General features: G+C 44.6%; 1 protein-coding gene across 1 annotated transcript in view; it reads right to left on the minus strand.

Annotated features, from left to right (window-relative positions):
• The window catches only part of csmd3b (CUB and Sushi multiple domains 3b), a 212,716-nt gene that overhangs the window by 22,551 nt on the left and 169,260 nt on the right, over positions 1 to 20,905 (minus strand). Inside the window, exons 28-50 of the mRNA XM_057020312.1 lie at positions 20,614 to 20,805; positions 20,230 to 20,368; positions 19,765 to 19,952; positions 18,970 to 19,088; positions 18,711 to 18,786; positions 18,480 to 18,596; positions 15,031 to 15,144; positions 14,843 to 14,938; positions 14,350 to 14,553; positions 14,037 to 14,161; positions 13,558 to 13,654; positions 11,600 to 11,704; positions 11,406 to 11,524; positions 10,890 to 10,959; positions 10,632 to 10,748; positions 10,349 to 10,558; positions 8,867 to 9,055; positions 8,522 to 8,699; positions 5,110 to 5,255; positions 1,928 to 2,008; positions 1,511 to 1,624; positions 1,214 to 1,402; positions 982 to 1,128 (exon numbers count right to left, since the gene is read on the minus strand). Coding sequence (XP_056876292.1) covers positions 982 to 1,128; positions 1,214 to 1,402; positions 1,511 to 1,624; positions 1,928 to 2,008; positions 5,110 to 5,255; positions 8,522 to 8,699; positions 8,867 to 9,055; positions 10,349 to 10,558; positions 10,632 to 10,748; positions 10,890 to 10,959; positions 11,406 to 11,524; positions 11,600 to 11,704; positions 13,558 to 13,654; positions 14,037 to 14,161; positions 14,350 to 14,553; positions 14,843 to 14,938; positions 15,031 to 15,144; positions 18,480 to 18,596; positions 18,711 to 18,786; positions 18,970 to 19,088; positions 19,765 to 19,952; positions 20,230 to 20,368; positions 20,614 to 20,805 — 3,132 coding nt within the window. The remainder of the gene's footprint in view (positions 1 to 981; positions 1,129 to 1,213; positions 1,403 to 1,510; positions 1,625 to 1,927; positions 2,009 to 5,109; positions 5,256 to 8,521; positions 8,700 to 8,866; positions 9,056 to 10,348; positions 10,559 to 10,631; positions 10,749 to 10,889; positions 10,960 to 11,405; positions 11,525 to 11,599; positions 11,705 to 13,557; positions 13,655 to 14,036; positions 14,162 to 14,349; positions 14,554 to 14,842; positions 14,939 to 15,030; positions 15,145 to 18,479; positions 18,597 to 18,710; positions 18,787 to 18,969; positions 19,089 to 19,764; positions 19,953 to 20,229; positions 20,369 to 20,613; positions 20,806 to 20,905) is intronic.

A 20,905-nucleotide genomic window follows, 5' to 3' on the forward strand; every position in this document is an offset into this window, starting at 1 on the left:
TCTGTCCTTACACAACAATGCCAGGAAACCAGCTGGCAGTTTTATCATGAACTTCATGACTGAATGTGAATTTTTAATACCAAATCCTAAATTAGGGCTCTCATTGAGCTTATTTAGGAGATGAATGTCTTTGACTTTAAATCCTTGAAATCCACGCTGTTCCCTCAACACCATCATTAAAATGAACAGCATGAGTATTGTATTAATAAACCTTTGTTATTATAATAAAAGTTTATCCTAACACCTGCTGGTTTGGTGTAATAACTGTAAGAATTTCTTTATGATGCTGAGGTGAACTCTGTCTTTGAAATTAAAAATCAAGTATATGATTCTCCTACATGGTGGCAACTGAAATAGATCCTATCACATTTTCCTGATTGTGCAGATAGAAAAGAAAAGCTTCTAATTAAATTGTGCAACGATATTAGCAGGGTTACAGCACAGTTTTAACAACCCTTTAAATGCTCACATGAATCACAGCTACTATAGAAACTCCTCATAACCTTTTCTGAGAGACAGTTTTCCAACAAACTAGTGAAGATTTGAAGGTTAAGCAGCACCTCTTAGCAGATTTTATGAGGGGAAAAACATCCTAAAGCGGTGACTTCTTGAAACAAATGTCCTTAAATGAAGCACATGGGCGGTGAAAGTGCTTTAAAGCCAATTATCTAAAGTCACTCCAACAGTTGCAATATCAACATCTGTGCTCTCTTTAATTTACTGACACAAGTTATCAGATTAGTGCAACACAGTAAAGTGCGCTAGGAGACAGACAGAAGTAGGGTAAGCAATAAAGCTGGAGAAAAATCTAAATCGAATTTAGAGTTTCTGCTGATTTATTTCTCAGCGGAGATTGGACACCAACAATTTCCTGTCCCGGTCCTTCTGTCTGTCTCGCTCTTCCTCACTCCTGATTTCCATGCAGTATGATAGTAAAGAGTAATAGTGAAATAAAGTTGGGATACATACTTTGGTACTCACCAACATAGCGAATTTTGAAGCCTCTCTTATTAGTGCCGTGGTCCGAAGACCAGCGGACCAGGAACTGGTGACCGGAGGTGGTGAGGTTAAAGGGCGTAGGCAGGTCACCGCTCAGGGTCGCCAGAGTGGGGCTGTTGGCTGTCGGACCTGAGAGATCGGAAAGAGGACACATGAGGTTTCGTATACATCCGATCAGTTACAAATACATTTTTTGGTGCGGTTTCAGCGTTACCATCAAAAATCTCCAACACATCAAACTCCCTCTCCGTGTGGAAGCTTTCAAAGGTAATGGTGACATTGTAGCCCTTCTCCACGGTAACGCTCCAGGAGCACATCTGCAGGTTCGGGTAGCTCTCCGGCCAACCGGGGCTCAGGATGACACCCGATGAGTCATAGCGCACCTCGTGCGCGGGGCATTGCACTGTGGACAGACGGCGCGATTATGTGAAAGCGTGTGAAAGCATCGCTCTTGCAGAGCTCACATCAAAACCCTGACTCGCAGCACGGCGCTGCAGTGACACGCACGCACCTTGACAAACGGGTGGTGGCGAATCCATCTGCAGGCGTTCTCCGAGGCGACATGTTAGAATCTCGCTGCCGACCAGAGAGAATCCAGGATGGCATTTATACCTGATGATGTCACCTGGAGACACAAAAACAAGGCGACAGAGATGAAATTCTACTTATAAGAGTGGATTTTCCCACAGATTCCTGATCAAGGTCGTAGAGGGGAATAAACCCTGTACGGCCGGCCTGTCACAGGACACCCACATCTACAACAGGAGCAAGGCTCCGATCACCCTCATGAACACCTATTGAGACTGTGGGTGGAATCACAGAGAAGCTTGCTGAACAGTTGTTGAAAGCATTTCAACAGCTGGATCCATTTGGGAGACGGTATTGGATTTCACGTTTGAAAGCGAGACGTTTCCCCCTCCGCACTCACCTATCTCCAGCTCGCCATCCTCCATCAGCATGTCAGCGTTGGGCACTTCTGGAGGAGGCTGGCAAACCCTTAATTGGTAGGCTGGGAAAAGAAACATGGCAGCATGAGAGCAGGGAGGGCAGATTATATAAGGACGCGAGACATGAAATGTGGTTGGCAAATTCAACGTGTGCTAGTCAAGACAAAAACAAGTCCCAGGCTTTTAGCAAAGTCCCCCTTTCTATAAACTCTTTGAGCTGCTACTCACTTGTCAGTCAGCATTAACGTATAAACTTGCATTGCCCTGAGAGATGAAGGGGAAAGTCTTTAGAAAACCAAATGGTGACACAACCTGTTATGCTCCATGTCGCTTCTCTCGGTTTTTAAGTAGAGGTGGTGAGGTCAAAAAGATTTTTTTAAAAAAAAGAAGGAAAACACACACAGAGCAGCGCCTCGGCTGATAAGAAGGGAATGACTTCACAGCTCCCGAGCTGAAGGCTGTAATCAATATTGCTGCGTGACCATAGATCACTCACTAACACAGGGTGAGACACAGACAGAGACAGAGAGGAGGGCCATGGGTGAGCGGCGGAGGAAGGACTGCAAGCTATAAGTCAGGATGAAATTGACTATGAAAATGAGGGCTGTCAATAGTAACTGCTGCTCTCATGCATATCAAAGCCCAGTGTGTGTGTGTGCGTGCGCGTGTGTGTGTGTTCTCTACAGGAGAGGTTTACTGCAAGCAGTCATTGATCTCACTAAGCTCTAAGATCATTTTTATAGCCACTTCCACATTCACGTCACATCGGCTTTCCTGGTTCTACGTCCACAACAATATTATCCGCTATTGTCCCGACCCCCGCCGCTGCATCGGCACGCTGACATTCACAACCCTGACGTATGGACAAACAGGAGGACAGTGACGTCCACAAACATCCACATAGCCTGGGCTCCTGCTTGGCTTTGGGGATTTGCTGACATTTCCAACCTGCTCTCACAGTTAGTCAAATAATGGACCATGATGCATCAGACAGGTGACGCCACAGGTCACTGGTAAGACGCTCCTAAAAAAACTTTCTTTTCAGCTCATCATAACTCATCAAATATTGAAGCTTGCTGGTGCTTACACAGACATCTGGCTAAATCCCCCAATAAAGTGTCACAGCAGATTATATTACAGCGCATGTACTTCCATTTTAGCTCACAGAATTTTTAGACGCAACCATGAATTTTTGATGCACAAAATATATATGCATACATTATTGAAGAGCAGCCAATTGTTAAAAAATTATGCCGTCATAAAAGTTAGTCTTGTTCCCCCTTTGGCACAGTCCGACAAAGTGTTCCGCCGCACCATGAAGTCGCCATAATTCCACTGTTGGGGATCTATGTGACGATCGGGGCTCTATGTGCCATCCGTTTTTCGATTCCATTCCAATCTTTCTGAGATGATCTTTCAGCAGACTTTCCTTTCCTTTCGCAGCTGAAAAATCATTCCAGTCGCAGAATCTGCCCATATGTTGAGGGGGAAATGACGCTCCACGTCAATTCTCTGATCAGTTTGAGGAGTTTCTCTGAATTGTTACACAAGCTCAATTGAGAGTGATTAAGCTGAGTCCATGGAATGAGCTGTGTGTACATGCACTATTTTCTTCTTATTTTTGATTCAAGGGTGACTTAATGGTTTAGAGAAAAGCACTGCGTGCTCTTGATAAGTCTTTACGTCCTCTTCAGAACAGAATTAAATGCATGTCCCCAGGCACAACAACAACAATAATAAGAAGAATCATGATAATGCATTTTATTTTGAGGGCACTTCCTAAAATAGTCATCAATCAGTCATAAAAAGAACAAAAAGTCCCTTTTTAAATGTCTCTGTGGTCTGTGGGGCCTTGAGATGGTCTGGAAGTGAACTCCGTTTGGTCCTATGGATCTAACTTAATGTCAAAAGGATTACGTTGTCCCTCAGCCTGCTTTTGGATCTAGTTTTTACGCAACAGAATCGGTTCTAACGAGTCTAACTGTATGCAGTCTTCACAACATCGTGCTTATCTACCCCCACCTTCCTCGATTGTTACGTCATACACCTAAATGTGCACACAAGCGGATTTGCTTGCATAAAAGTTCTTATCACGCATATCCTGCTTGTCAGATTGGATCCAGGCTTTTCTTTTCCAGACAAATGTCATGTGTTTAATGAATTTCTGTCAGCAGCCTGGAACTGTCAGCTGTTGTGCTCTGACAGCTACAGCACGATTTGATCAGTTTGGCTTTTTTTTTTCTTTTTAAAGTTCTGCTTCATCGGCAGATGCACCGCAGAGAGATGGGAGCAGCTGGAGGAGGAGAAGAGATGATAACACAGTATCACTTCTCTGTTTTATTGAACAAATCTAAAAACTGATAAACTAAAGCAGCGAGAAGTGCTAGAAAGCAACAGTGTGAGTGAGGAGAAGTTGGGATCTATATGGAACTCTAGCCAGCAGAAGAGACCCCTCATATTTATGGGTGAGTTCATAAATAATGCAAACGTCAGTGTTTGGATGAATGGGATAACTAATCTCCATGAGTCTGAGTTAGGACTCTAAAACATTCACCCTCAGATATCAGATTTTTGTTTTCCTTCCTTTTACACCCCAAAAAAATAAATATTAAATTTAGGAAACTAACTTTCGTTAGTAAATGCTAATAAGTGCTGAACGTCAGGAGTGTTACAGCCTACACAGACCTGGACAAAAGTTGTAGAAATTTCTCAGCAGAGTTGGTGATTAAATCAGACTGATATGGGTATTAAATGCTGAGGCCTAAAGTGGTCGATAACTCTACAGAAGACCTAACTGCAGACAACACCATTTATAATGCGAAAACTATCAATAGTGCCACTGGGAGTGATCTATCAGGAGTGTGGTTGGCTGTGATAAAGATGCTGGCTTCAGTCAGAGGGTAAAAATATTCCAGCGGGAGATAAAACTTCATGAGTCAAAGTGAGGGAGCAGGTCTGAGTGGAGCGGGATGCCGAAGAAGTTAAAGAAGAGTCGAGAGCAAAAACAGATCGATTGCTGTTACTGCAGCAATAGCTAATAACGTCTTTATAGCTATAGGGACAGGGCAGGAAATGGGAAGGCCATTTTAAACAGAAGCAATGAAGTGGCTTGCTTATACACAACATATACATATGTTCCCCAGAGGACACAGGAATGTCTTACCGTGATAGCTTAAAACGAAGAAGCCCGCTCCAGAGAAGTCAGAGTGGAATTTAATGAGGATTATGTTGGAGGTGGAGTACACGGATTCCAGCGCTGTGTTCCCGCTAAACTGTCCAATCTGAGGAGATGACTGGTCAGGGCCGTCCCTGGAGGGAAGAAACACAGACACGTTTGCATTACAAAGGGGTTAGGATGAGGCAAAAGTTCCCCGCATGAACAAACTTTCCTCACAGAACAATGGCAGATAAATGTCACGCTAATGCGATTTCAATGAACTATGGCGCGCTTCCCTCGCAGATAAATGGCTATTTGTGAGCAGAAAATGCTTTCTGGGAGGCCTGAGACAATGATGGCAGGCACTTGATGATATTTACGACACAAAACATGGAGCGGCTTCATTGATTGTGAATCGAGTCAGACGTGGTGTGACAAAGTAGCGGCTCTGAGGGCGATGGTAAAAGGCTCTGGCTTAAAGTTCTTCCCAGGAACGATGCAAAATACAATGCCAAATATTTTAACTCTCACGGTTGCAAACACAGACTCTAGCCAACCACGGCAAACAACACCTTTTGTGTCTCCTGAGAATAGGGGGTTTAGGGTCCGGCTCTCATTCCTGGGAAGTTCATAAATATCAATTTAGCTGTCAGATGAGAAGAATGAGAAAAGGAAATTCTATTTAGTTGCCATCCAACACTCAGGTGTCAGGTTAGAACCCCTCACACGGCGGTGATGGCCGAGTGGTAAAGGCGATGGAATCCAATGGGATCTCCCCTGCAGGTTTGAACCCTGCTTGCAGTGTCATGCCTTACTATTTTTGGGGGTCAACTGACTCACTCGTGGTTCTGGCAGGTGGAGAGGGTCCAGTGTAAAGGATACTGGTATAAACCCATTAAAGACTATACCCAAAGTGACCTCGACTAGATTATACCCTGGACAAATGATGGCCTAGTCCTGGCTGCAAGATACAACGTTCTTCGTTGACAAGTCCAGCGTCCTATTGACAGGGCGCGAGCGTCGTCTCAGCATATGTCAGTTTTCCTTGCCTTCAACTGCAGTGGTATATGCTGGCCTGGGGGGATCTAGACTCATCTAGGGCATTTTACACCCTGGTATAGTTTGGCCCCTGGAGTTTACTCTGGCCCAGGCAGGGGTTAATGTGCTACACCTTTATATCTTCAAACCCTTTAAATGCACATTGAGGGGATCTTACGCTGACACCTCAACACATACACATGCACGTGGTCTCTCTGTGGATGCTTCAGTGTTAGTCTTCAGTTTTAGTTCAAGGTGGGGGTCCCCTCCACACCAACTGAATCACAGGGACGTGATTCAGTCACCAAATAGCTTTCAGAGCAGCAGCAGCACTCGACAAACACTGAACACCAGTTATCCAGAGGTGAATAATTAAAATCATTTCCTGGTGGAGGTGGAAATATATTTGGCTATCTCAGGGTTTCCACTGCCTGGATAGAAAAATCTAAATCTGCCTGGCACTCTGAATTACACCTCAAACTGTTCCACTAAAGTCTCGTCTAATCAAGACTCAATCAGAACATACTCGCGGCGCCGCCGCTTTGTGAACGAATATAGGAAGCTAAAACGGATGGATTAATGAAAAGATGATCAAATCAGTGGGGGTAGGGTGGGTTCTCATTAGCTGAGGAAATCAAGGACATTATCGCCAGAGCAACAGCGCTGCCGCTAATAAAGCAGGCAAGATCATTAAAGAAAATGATGACAGACTAAATGCATTTCATGTTACCTGTGCATGTCCGCGCTACCTCCTAATAACATTCCTGGATCTTTTACCCGTGAAGCCTGCTGCAAATAACGTTCCCTTCTTTACCACTGGATCACATTTCAGACAAATGTCTGCTGATTAGAGGTCATTTGTGTAGATACGATCAGAAGTAGGTGTGAAATAGAATTGTAGGTGAGCATGACTCCACATACGGTGGTAAATCAGAATAACACTGCTCCTGTTTCTCACTGGCTGACTAGTTGGTTCTCTCACCTACTTCATAGTTCATCAAAAATTTGTCTCCGTTGTTCCGTTCCCTCGCTCCACGTCCAGACCTCACCTTGAACATTGTTTCATTAATCATCAGACGGAGGAATTCTTTTGAAAAAGTAGCCCTGTTGGGAGCAGCCTTGTTGACAAGCATGCGTTTCTACGGCAACTCTGGGACACACAAGCGAGAGCGCTAGAAAATAACTTTGAGGGAAATTTGCCAGACTGATGAAATATCCACAGGCTCAGGGACCGGGGGCGGGGGGGGGGGGGGGGGGGGGGGGGGGTCATTTCTTAGAGGTGTGGCATAATGAGATGTTTGCTGGATGTAAGACAGCGCTAATACCTGCACAGTTCAAGGAAACCTGCTGCAGGACATAAGAAGGACAGTATCCTATGTAACATAGTGTATATGATAATTCTGCTGATCTCTATAATAACCCACCCAGTATGACAGCAATTAGCAGACTAAGTCACTGTCAGCTTGCTGCCTCTAAACTGTGGAGGCTGCTGTGAAAATCACACCTTTGACATTGACACTGTGCTCCCTACTGGAGGGCAGCATTTGAGGCTCCGCGCGTTAGATTGCAAGTGTCTCCTGCGCTGTTCCCCTCGCTGCTTTGCGCGGGCTCAGAAGTTTATTTGCCTTTTCCGACTGACAGCTGGGTCAGATACCTGTAGCGGGAGTGGGCTCCAAGTACACGTCCTGTGGTCAACACCAATGTGTCATCCACTGTGAGAAAGAGGCTTTTTGAGCCCACTGAAGAGATCTACACATGACAGTCATCATGGAGTAAGATGGTTGTTGGAGTAAAAAAGTGGGTTTTCTTAAATGTCAAGTATCTTAGCTCTGCGTTTCCATTCCCATTCACCCTTTTAATTTCACCTTACTCAACCTTCCAAGCCTGTCAGAGTGGTACTCTAAGTTATGTTGCAAAATACTTTTAGGAGAGGAGAAGTGCTTGATCACTATTTAATTTACAACAAAAGGCTAGAGGACAAAAGGAAACTGCCACCATAAGTGACCCCAGGCTACACAGTGATCAGTGCTTCTGCCAAATTTAGCCTTTTTCTAAAACAAACTTTTCTGAAATACGTCTCTGGAGGAAAGAGATCATCAGAGTTCTATTTGGTGTTGGACAATTCAGGTCAAGCATGTAATGAAGCAAACAGGGGGGACGGCCAATGACAGACGAGGTTGACACTGAGGACCCACATTTATTGTGTCTTCTGCTCTTGATCTGATGTAAAATTGACCTGACACTAAAGTATCGGTAAGTTTTTACATTTATTTGATTTACCTGTTGCTACGGTAGCAAAAAGACAACTCAATGTGGGGGATGCTTGCTTTTGTTTTGTTTTTTACTAAATCAAGGGACAAGATGTAAGAATGATACCAACCAGACAGTGATGTAGTCATAAATGGGCTCTGTGCTCAGGACGGTAAAGTTGATGTAAATCCCGTGTCCGGGTGGGACTCTCACACTCCACACACAGTCCTGAAAGTTGGGGTACTCCTCAGGGTGACCAGGAGAGTAAATGGTTCCGTTTAATGATGTGATGTTGCCACCGCAGAGGGCTGTGGAGCAAATCTCATTATTGCAAGTCAATATTATAACAAACTGACTGAAACATAATAAAGGATTATCCATAAACTACAGGCAACCTCGGCTACCTCTCTGCATACACCACATATTTATAAAATAATGAAAGGAAAAGAGGTGAGGGGACGTCTTTCTGTGTTACCTTCACATCGCGGGAGTGGGTGATTCCAGTTCCTGCTGATTCCGTGCAAACACGTGAGCGAAGCTTCTCCAATCAGAGAATATCCCGGCTGACATTCAAACGACACAGTCATCCCGACGCTGAAGTCTGTGCCAATCACGATGCCATTCCGAAAAGGCCGAGGGTCCGGGCAACTCTGGAGCTGGTAGGCTGGAGAGAGGGAGACACGGACCCGCTGAAGACAAATACTCTGAAACAACATTCATTAAGTACAAATCACATCCCATCAGGTTTGGGATTGTTTACATCTCTGTGCCATACACCAACAGAAACAGATTCATTTGGTCTGCATCATACGCGTCTTGACTTCTAATTGCAAAGCCGGAAATGGCAAATCTGGCATTCACAACGAATCTCAGCTGACCTCTCTGTGCAGTCCTGACGCAGCATGAACCAGGTCTGCATCTGTGAATAATTCAGCTCCTGTTTCAGACTACACTTCAAACTACTAGTCACAGTAGTGCATGCTGGTTAGCGGAATGCCACGCACAACGCTAACACCTGCCATTTCCAGTCAGAGCTCACAGCATCGACCCCCTCATACGTGCAAAGGATATAATGGCGAACGGTGACAAACGGACTGGCAGGGAACGTCAAGACAATCAAACTCATGCCGGAGTCCTTCGCTGCTGCGAACAGTTGGAAGAAAACCACCATCTGGTGGTCCAAAGTGAGCTTGTTATGTGATTTCCACTTCTACATCCTGACCAGCAGATGCTGATGAGTCATCAAAGTGCTTAAATACAAATGTACATCTTAAGTTATTGCTCGCCACCTGTCTGTCAACAGCATTTTTCAGGAATTGTTCTCAAGGTTGACTCATAATCGCTGCGGATAAAATGTGAATTTCAGATGAATATAAAATAACAGCTGCACTCTTGTAGGTAGAAATTAAGACTACTGAGTTTTTGACAAGGCTATCATGCACCACTGAAGCATGTGCTTGTTCTTTTGATGTTGCCAAAATACTCTCAAATTAAATCTGACAGGCTGCCATTTAAGCACTATACTGGCGGATAATTTTCACAGCCAAATTTTCAAAAGTAGACGCTCGGCACGGCTGACGAGAGGCATGAGACGGAGAAAGATACACGTCGGTAACAATGAAAGGGCTGTTTTCTAACGCTGTGGCAGTGCTCCCGTCAGCAGATAAAAGGTATTATTCATCAGACTGTAATTAGCACATTAGCTGTAACAAATGAGGCCATCTCCCACATTTTCCATGACAGACGGCTGATCAAAACCCTCCATGTGTCAGACCCAATAAACTCTTGATGAGTGAAGTTTAATTGAGATGAAGGTTTAGCCCAAAAAAAACAAAGCTGGTTTGTGGTCATGCCTACAGGCCCAAAGGTCCATTTTGTAGTTGGTCCACACTGATAACATTCAGAGTGCTGGAATGATCTTTTCCTGACTTGTTAGGCTGTCAGGGGAAACAGCTACCTTGATATGTGATGTGAAAGCCTGGTTTGTTCTGGGAATAGTCACTGTGGAAAAAGAAGCTGGTCTGGTGCGTGGTGCTGAACAGCGGCTTGGGGATGGACGGACCGCTGTATCGGTCGATGACGGAGCCCGTCTCCAGCGTTCCACTGCGGATCTCTAGATAATCGTGGATGGCTTCGGTGGAGAAGTTCAGAAACTGGATGTGGATTCCTGTGGTCAAACCCAGGCAGTCAGCACAGAAAGTAACAGGAGGCAGGAGTTTTATTTTTGAGGAGTTTCTTACCAAAACCAATGGGTAAGGTTACTGTCCACGTGCAGTCTAATCCACTTGGGTAGTTGCCAGGGTAACCGGGGCTTAGAATCACTCCACTCACGTCTGTCATAGAACCGCCACACTGGGCTGCACACATTCACAGGGAGAGAGAGACAAAGAGGCTAAACAGTGATTCACTGCTGCGGCTGGCAAGAAAAATCTGCTGTGGGCAAATAACACACACTTATTTTGTGTAATTCCAATGGAGTACTTTAGGGGCACACCTACCCAGACATAGTGGGACGGGGTAGTTCCACCTTCTCACTGGTCCAGGCATGCAGGTGATGTGAGCGTTGCCCTGTCGACGCAAAAAGAAAATGCGATGAATTGATCTCTGAATACGGAAAAAATGGGTATCTACTCAACCGGAACCAGCGCTGTGCTGTAGGTGAAGCATGGGGAGGAAAGGAAAAAAACTACCCTCAGTACCCCTCAGTGAGCTGCATCGCGATTGGATTGATCACAGCGGCGCAATACATTATTTAGGAGTTGTACAAAACCCAAAAGAGCGGTATGTTTAGTGTGTTTAGAAAACCACTCCAGCTCGCCAAGTAAATAAATAATGAGGCGTGGTTTGTGGAAATATTGAATCGCATCCGATCAGACATGCAGATCCGTCTTAAATCATTTAAAGGCGTAGCCCGAAGCCAACATGAACCTGCGGTGTGTGTTGTGTGACTCGTGGCCGTCGTCGCTCTGCATCTGTGCGTCTGGCTTGATATCTGCAGAAAATGGCGCTTTTACCTGGAGAGAATATCCCTGCTCGCACGCAAACTGCACCACGTCTCCCACCATGAATCTGTCGCCCTGTCGGATTCCGTAGTTTGGAGTTTGAGGCTCTGGACACGACTCCAGACCGATAGCTGTAATAAGACAGCGGGTTAGGGGCTGTTACGTGTCGAAAGGATGTCACGATGCACTGGGCGCAGATTTGTCACCTGTGTATTCCAGGTGAAAACCAGCAGCTGAGACGCTGATATCAGAGCTGAAGCTCAGATAGAGGTTGTTAGATGTGCTATTCAGCAGAGGTGGGATGGTTGTGCCTGAAAGCAGGGACAGAAAAAGAGCATCAGAGGACCACAATCACATCTTTTTCATTCTTCAGCAGAGCCTTAAAAGCAAATCATCTTTGTAATCTGACAGCAAAGAACACAGCAGAGGTCTCCCAAACCTACATTTTCATTTTTTCCTGTGCTCTGAAGAGTTCTCGGAGGAGGGCGCGGGGAATTACTTTTATATGAGACAGCTGTTTTATTTGAAACAACTTTTAACTGTTGGATTGACCTACTTAGGGTGGCAAAGGAGAAATCCGGAGTCAACAACACAACACTTTTAAGGCAGAGCACAGGCAACGGTGCCCTTCTGTCAGGGGCCAGCTAGCATATCGTGCTTCTCTCTTTCAGTTAAAATACCTTCATTACGTTTAAATGAAGTAAAGAATAATCTGGAATGAACCACGGTTCTTGCAGGGCTTGTTTCCTCCCCCCACTGTGAGCTGTAAATAAGCCTGGTGTTGAATTAAGCTTCCCCCTACTTAGAAGCAGGTCTGTAGGCAAACCACAGCAAAATTACAGAGACATTGCTCCAAATGAACAGTGAATTAGACCAATAGATATTACCGGTCGCCCGCTGCGAGAGGAATTAATTGCAATCATTTTTCAGCAGTCGGCATCTCCCCTGCTGGGCGCTTTCTCAGAGAAGATCTCAATTCATTTTCCAAAACAAAGACAAAAAAAAAATAACGACTCTTGAATGGTGATAGATTGTAAACTGCATGGATTTAACCCTTGTACTGGGATCTGTGACCGTGTAAATTAGCATATGTAATTAATCAATATAAGACTTTGTCATCAGTGGCTCTTTATTCCGAAACGCAACGCTATCATAATCATTTAACCACTGACAGTTTAGCATAATGTGAAACACGTTGAAAGAATATTAGCAATATTTTCCCAAACGAAGGACTGGCGTCTTCCTGTAGCATCGCACCAACGCACTAGTTGTTATGTGCAGTTGTTAAATCGCTTAGTTTAGTGAAACAACTCCTTGAGTAATTTGAGTAATTTTCCTTCAATAATTAGAATGTAATATAATTGTAAAGCTCAAAGCAGGGTAATTGGCACAGAACAACTTTTAAAGTGGCACAGCGTGCTTATGTCAACCACACAAGCGAAGAAGGAGGGCGTGGAGACGTTCAGGTGAGGGAGCGGGAAGACGGAATAATAAGGAAGGGAATAATAGCAACATTTGCTCCTGTGTAGGGTGACCAGACATCCTTTAATCCAACTAATTGAATGTATTTTCAGAAGAATTCCTGAAAACACTAAAACATTTCAAAGCTGCGGCCATGGATTAATTTGTTATAAGCCATAAATGCTAGGATTTATGCTAGCCTGCCTGTCCTCCTGTTAACTAGGAATGGGCCACCCACAGTATATTGATATTACTTTCTAACAAGTAATAAGTAATAACTGACAACTTTGCTAATTACCTAAGACCGATAAAATATCTGTGGAAGCTGCCGCTCCTGTTGCCGCTACCGTTGCTGTGGGGGAAGCATGTTATTCTGACCTTGGGGGTTGGAAATTTCAAATACTCAAACAGTTGTGGTATTTTTGTGAATAGCTGTGGCAATCACAACAATTGCTCTCTTTTCTTTTCCACTGGAAATGTACAAACCACCACCGGCCATTCACTGAAGAGAAAAGAGATGCAAATGATACCATAATCAGGAGCTCCCCAGCATTTTAACCTGCCTTGATTACTGCAAACCAGAAAGAATTGCACGTCATTTCTTTTTCAAGTGTGTCCCCATTAGTTTTATCCATTCACTGAGTTGTGTGGCCCCTTTAAACTCTCATGCATCAAACTAGAAAACACTGAAAATGGTGTTTACCGGAGTAGCTGCCGAGCCTTGGCGCGTGGTTGTCGGCACCGTCGTAAAAATCCAAAGAGTCCCAGTTGTGCTCGGTGGCAAAACTCACAACTTGGATCTGAAGAGACAGGTTTTAAAAGCTCTTTAATCAAAAGGTTAAGTCATCTATCCAGTTAATTCGACACCCAAATTAAGAACGTGAAATATTCTCTGTATATTCAGTGAATTTCTGCGCTTGAGGCCAAAGTGTGTCAGCGCTGCACTTAGCTGGGAAAGCACCGTTGCCTTTGCATTTGTCCGTGACAGCAGTTTAGCCTTCGCTCTGGCATTATCTCTCACGTCGAGATGCTATCTGGTTATCTCTGAGTTGTCCCTCTTTCACAAACCATTCATCCATTCAACCATCTAATAATATCTTATCTTCTTTGACATCCTGCCTGCTCAGCTTTTAAGCCAATGATACATAGGTCAGCCAGGAATCAGCGTCTGACAGGCACTACCTGTATTCCAGCCCCCTCTGGCACAGAAACCTTCCAAACGCAGTTCTGGTTGTTGTCGTAGGGCTCAGGATACCCGGGCGAGAGGATGGTCCCGCGACGAGAGGTCAATGCCCCCCCACAGGGAACTGCGTGACAGCAGAGGGGAGAGATTATTGCAGGTTAAACCAACACCTGAAGTTGGAGATAAAAGGTCGGTCATCTTTTCATCTGAATAGTGGGAGATTAAACATGGGAGTCCTGAGTGAATTATCTGTGTTGCCTTGTACGGTGTGGCGAGACATCTTGACATGCAACACTTCACTGTGTCCGATACCTAAGCAGGTCGGCAAGGTGTCGTTCCACTGAGCCAGATTGTCTGGTACGCTCTCACACCGTATGGCGGTGGAACCGTGCAGGACATATCCAGGGTTACACTCAAACTGAACCAAGGAGCCCACCGCAAAGTCGTTGCCAAGGCGCTTCCCAAAGCGCGGCTCAGGGATGGAGCTGCACTGCGTGGAGCTGGTCCGTGGGACAGCTGCATGGAATGGAAAGAACATTTAGGACGGCCCTTCATTTGAATATGATTAGAAAGGTTATTGAGGACTTCAAAACGGTATCTCAGCACAACCTTCGGCTCAAAAAAAGGGTGCATTTCCAGTTCCCCCAACCCCTAACCTCTGACCTCTGACCCTAGCTGTTCACACACTCTCTGAAGCCTTAGGTGACCTTAAAATCAACTTAATAGTAGAAAATTGGGGCTTTAAAATAAATAAATAAATAGTATTGTGTGACAAATCTAAAGTAGTAAACAGTGAATAACTGACCTTGGTAAACAAAATGAAACCCTTTTGCGTTTTCTGGTCCAACCGTGGTGAATTTTATTGTGATCTGGTTTCCGGTACTCAGAGGAAGAGACTCTCCTAAAGAGGGAGAAGACGCCTTAGATAATAAAGCAACAAAAGAAAAGGGGTTTAAACTCCTCTGTATAGGTCTCACACTACGGAATCCTCACCAGAGTGGGAGCCAGACAGAGACGACAGCAGCGTGTTCTGTTGAGTGGGCCCGTCGTAGATTTCCACCACATCGTTCAAAGAGGTGTGGAACAGCACAAACTGACCAAAGAGGACTGCAGGGACGAAAGAGGAAAACATAGAGTGGACAAGGTAATTGAATCACACTGCATTTTTATTCCGCACCGCTGTCCGTGTCTGACCTCTAAATGATAGAATTGACCCGCGACACCTTATTTGAATTTTATCAAGCCGCAGAGTCACCCTCGATTCGAAACCACCTAATTAAGAGCAAAAGAAAAACACCTCATCTTCATCATGCGGCCATCAGACCAGGTGACATCCCCCATCCATGCCCCGTGCCTCATCATCTCACTATTCCAGCCTTCCTGCCAGTTCCCTCCACTGCATCACAAACAGACTGGAGTATGAACCCGTCACACGAATGTCCCACAACTCCATGTTTGTGCTCTGATTCACAATGATGGAAGGTGAAAAACCCCTGCTGCATGGGGCAGGATTTAATCCCACGGTGCCAATATCATAGCTGGAGTTTCTGCTGCTAAGCCATGAATTTTACAGTGTGGCTGTGCTGGGAGCTCTCAGCCCCCCAGGAAACCCTGGATCTTACATTTGTTGAACGTAATCCCATTCCTGCTGTCTTGGCTAATCATCAGGCCTCCGAATCAAACACAGGCTGCCTAAAGACATAAATGTCCATGCTGCAATTGTATAAACCAAACAAAGTTATATTATTCATCATTCAATTAGTTAAATACCCCCCCCCACACACACACACCCTTGTAATTCTATCTCTGTGAAGACATTCATAGGCATAATGCGGTACCCAGTTCCTAACCCTAACCATCCCAACTAATCCCTAAACCTCACCTTAGAACCATGTCTGAACCCTTAAACAGTCTTTTGCAGCCTAAATGTCCTCACTTCAATTGTAGAATGTGGATTTTGGTTCTCACTATGTAGCAAGAACACACACACACAGACACACACACACACACACAAAGCTGCATGTCTTCACCTTACACTCACTGTTCCTCTGGCCCCAGAGGTGTAAAGGATTATAGAGGAATGCTGCCAAGAATATTTGGCTAAAAGAAGGTCACCGTTCTCACTGCACAAGGTTGTTTCTCTCTGTGGAGTTCTTTGAAAGCATGATCCAATGATCCAATTCTGCAAATTGCCGTGACTCACAGAGGATACCCCTGTGCGCTTTTATGGGGATTCTTGTTTTATGTCGAACTAATGACAAACATCACAGAGAATTAATAAAACACTGCGTCAATTGATGTTCAACTGGAACTGGAAAAACAAACCCAAAACAACCATCACGTAGCAGCTCTTTAACAGCCATGAAGAATGTGTGTGTGTGTGTGTGTGTGTGTGTGTGTGTGTGTGTGTGTGTGTGTGTGGTGTGTGTGTGTGTGCACGTGTGTGTAAAACCCTGCTGCTCACATTGCTCACAGATTTAAAGGAAATTAGAATAATCGCTTCTTTTTTAAATACTGGCACGCTGCAGATGACTAACTGGGCTCCGCAGTGGAAACTGGATCTGGAACTGCAGATTCTAGGCACCAGATCACAAACACTGTGCTGCTTGTGTTTGCGGGCTGCATTATAGTTCGGATCAAGCAAATGGAATCGTTTTGGAGTTACAGACACGTTTTATTGTTCATCTGAACAATCTCCCCCATCCGCATCTCCACCGAGATGAAGGGATTGTTTGTGTGGTCGGACATTTCAATTCGTCATTACACACCTTCAGCTGTTCAGCATACAAATACTTTCTCAGGATGTCAGATTTGGAACAAAAACAAATTATGGATTAAAACTGCAGATTGCAGGCAAATACGGGATCCTCTGAGTCCAAAGGGCCACAGAACTGATGCTCATGAAGCTGTAATGCTGATACACTGTGACAGTGGGTACCAGTAGCCTCAGGACTAGCAGTTATTTATTCCATCAATGGACATCATATCCACTCTTAAGTCCACAGTCGCCCCCTCAGGTGGGACTGGTCCACTCTCCATTCTGAGCTTCTGATCCTATCCTTCACAGCATGTCTTACCTAATAGAATTATCCGGGGACTGTTTAAGCTGGTGGGTCGGAGATATGGCCAGCTTCTAACAGGCTGCTTTGGGTTAAGTACACAGCTGAACAGCCCTTGAGTCAATTACTAAGCCCAGTTAATGGTAAGCCCTGGGTGAAGGTCCCTGAGAATCAACAAGCTAAAATATTAACCTCTGGGCACTGTGGAACATACCTGCTGGTCAATTAAAGCAAGGCCACCAGTGCGAGGACCAAGGAAAGCTCATTAGCAGGCGTGAGCGTCAGTACCGGCTTTCTAGCCCCGTGCTGATACACAAGTGTTTCACCTGGATGGATCCAGCGAGGAACACAATGTGCTCAGTTGGGTCGAACGCATTAAATCTCTGGGAACGTCGGTCCAGTTGGAGTCCAGACACGCCTGCAGTCAGTTTACACTTGGGTCTCTTTCTATCCTCCAAGGCATCATTGTGGAGCCCTTTGGGCATTTTTGTGCTGATAACATGAAAATTATTCAAATGTTCCACACTGAAGATGAGCATAACTTATGGTGAAATGTGTTTACTGTGCACGCCTGGCTAATACCAATATTAATAAGTTAAGTTCTGCATTTTAAAGCCGCCGGGGCTGTGTTAAAACCTGATGAATTAAATATAATACTATTGCAATATAGTATTGAGGAAGTAAGTGTAATATAAGCACTGAATTTCATTAGAATAATGAAGAGCTGACATTTACGCTGAGCAAAACTGATCCACGGTCATAAAGTTTGTGTAATGTGTGTCACATATGTGCAGTGTAAAGCTGACAGTGACACATATAGTGTTCAAACTATTAACTGCCTTCAGTCAGCTGTGACCACATTAGGTCTCCCTAATACAAAATACCAAAGAAGAAAGAAAAGGTGGCTTATATTTGTTCTAACGTCTCCAGACCCCAGAAAATTCCTCAATTAAAGCCTTTACAACCTTCACTTCTTTAAGATGTGCTGTTTAAGTCGAAGGAAGATGTTGCTTTGGGCTACGTAACCTCATTTAAGATCAGACTAATTAGAAACACTGTGAGCTGAATAAATTGGATGACAAACGAGTCTTTCACTCGTGGAATACTAAAGTATATACTACGCCTTTTTAAGAATACAGAAATTTATAGATAGCTATATCCTTGGACTGCTGGTGACAAATGATGGCAGCAGGAAGAAAGTGTTTAATAATATTAATAACATACACACATGGAATTATTAAAATTATTCACCTGTAATTAAAGCAATAATATTCAAAACATGACTAGATGAGTCAAGGGTGTAAGAAACAGCTTTTCAGAGACAGAATACCCAATAAATCAGAGTGTGTGTATATGTGTGTGTGTCTGTGTTTTCAAACCTACCGAACTCTCTGGGCACAGATATAGAATAGATGCACATCTGTCCAGAGGTATAGTTTCTTGGGAAATTGGGAGATAAAACGGTCCCTTCTGATCCTGTTGAACGACTTCCACAAGGAGCTGCAGAGATGAATCAAACATTAGATTAACCAGACCTCGTGCTCTGGTGATTATCTGCACACTTTTCCATTTTCGGGAAGGGGGGGGGTTTAATTGTTTTTGTTTTTATCTGACCTTGGCAACTGGGCAGGGCCCTGTTCCACCCAGGTCTGCCATCATCCCCCATGGTGCAGGTGAGAGTGGAATAGCCCTGAAAAGGAAAATGAAATTGTTTCATCCATCCATCCACCCCCACCCACCCACCCATCCATCCACCCACCCACCCACCCACCCACCCATCCATCCATCCATCCATCCATCCACCCACCCACCCATCCACCCACCCATCCATCCACCCATCCATCCACCCACCCATCCATCCATCCATCCTTACCTGTAGAACATATCCAGCCTCACAGTAGAAGGTAACGGTAGAACCGAGCTTGTAATCAGACCCGAGCCTGGTTCCATTCAGAACTACACCAGGATCGAAGCACGATTCCCTCAGCTTGGCTGGACACACACAAAGTCACCAGTGATTGAAAGAAAGAGATGCTAAAACATGTGGATTATATGTCAGATGAATAGGAACGTGATCCATAATTCCATGAAGGTGGCTGTCTTTTGTGCTTTTAGGGTTTAATTTAATTCAGCAGTTTTTGTTAAAGATGCAAGTCGAACAGAACATAATCTCTCGCCCTTTGAGTTTTGTTTTGCATTCCTGATTTGCATCCTTGGCTAAAGATTAGCGGCTAACTTAACCTTCCTGCGCTCTTCCTCTTGACCATGCAGATGCCAAGTTAAAAGTTGACAAAGAGCCCGATTCTTGTTTCATACCAAAGCCGACGTGCATCAAAGTCACCTTCCGATAGAATATTTCAACACAAATCCTGCAGGGTCTCTGCAGTGACAATGCTCATTCCTTTTATTTGACGCATGTGTATTAAAAATATTTTGATTTTTCATTCCAGGTATTCCAGGCTACTAAGTTTGTAAAGGTCCCGATGCTAATTCAACAATTTATGTTTACTTTTGTAATGGTAAAATACAGCTGTGCTGTGAATTCTCCCAGCTATAAATATCTTCAAACAAATGTGAAACTGTTCTCCCTTTATTACCCTTTCATCAGTGATTTAAAGAGCATTCATAAAGGCCAAAGTTACGCTATAGGCACAGAGTAATAGCTTACCTTTATATTCCAGGTGAAAGCCGGTGTAAGAGACTGAGCCATCGCTGCGGAATGCTAAGTGAAGAGTGTTTGAACTGCTCTCGATGCGCTCGGGAAGCTTGCTGTCCTGGAAGCTCCCGATGAGGGGGCTGTTGCTGTCTGGACCGTCATAGATGTAGAGGAAGTCATAGTTTGGCTCAATGTTGAAGCTAGAGTTAGATTTGAAAAAAGGGAAGTGGGTACAAGGAAAAAAGGGAATTTGAGTCAAGACTGAAAACAAGTGTTGAGGATGTCATTTAAATTCAACACAAGCGGATCGATCTCAAAACTGGCGTCAAACCTGAGCGCTTTAAAAAAAAATCATTCTCAAAGCGTAAAAGCTACGAATGCGCGATCAATTTTGAAGCCGCAGAGCTGAAAAAGAAAAAAACTATCTATGGCAGCTAAAAAAAACCCCCAAGAGGTGTGAGATGTGAGGCAGGTTACCCGATGAAGGCCAGGGACAGGACGTAGTCAGAGTTAACAGCAATGAGCCAGTCACAGTCCTTGGAATGAGGGTAGGGATGCGGGTAGTTGGGAGACAGGATAAATCCACTGGAGCCGGTCAAATTTCCTCCACATGGTGCTACAAAGGGAGTAAAAATATTCAGTTATCTGGAGAATGTTTTAAAATGCCATAAATTTTGGGCCCACGCGCATCAGAATGAGGAAGTACGAAGCCGTGAAATGGATCACTTGTGATGACTCAATGTTTTTTCCACACATCATTCTTAAAAGTCTATCAAGGAGGCGTCCTTGAGTGAGGGCCATAAAGTCCTTTTGTGTGCGGTACATCTGTAATATGTCCACATAAATATGTGGATTCCTCACCTATGCAGACAGGAGGGCTGGGCTGCCAGTAGTATCTGTTATCCACTTGTATACACGTGATTTTGTCATCCCCTTGGAGCTCGTATCCAGGGTCACACTGAAAGGACACCGAATCCCCCGGCTCACGGCCATCACCGCTACGACTGCCATTCATCGGGACCCCAGGGTCCCTGCAGGCTGTGGCCACCGAGCCTGGAAAAAGAGAGAAGGAGACGAGGGAGGGGGTGATTAGAATTATCTCTGCCCCGCTGGATATCTGTGGCTATTAAAGTCATAACTCAGAGAATAGCTT

The sequence above is a fragment of the Takifugu flavidus genome, chromosome 21 (assembly GCF_003711565.1).
Source record: "Takifugu flavidus isolate HTHZ2018 chromosome 21, ASM371156v2, whole genome shotgun sequence".
Classification (NCBI taxonomy): Eukaryota; Metazoa; Chordata; class Actinopteri; order Tetraodontiformes; family Tetraodontidae; genus Takifugu; species Takifugu flavidus.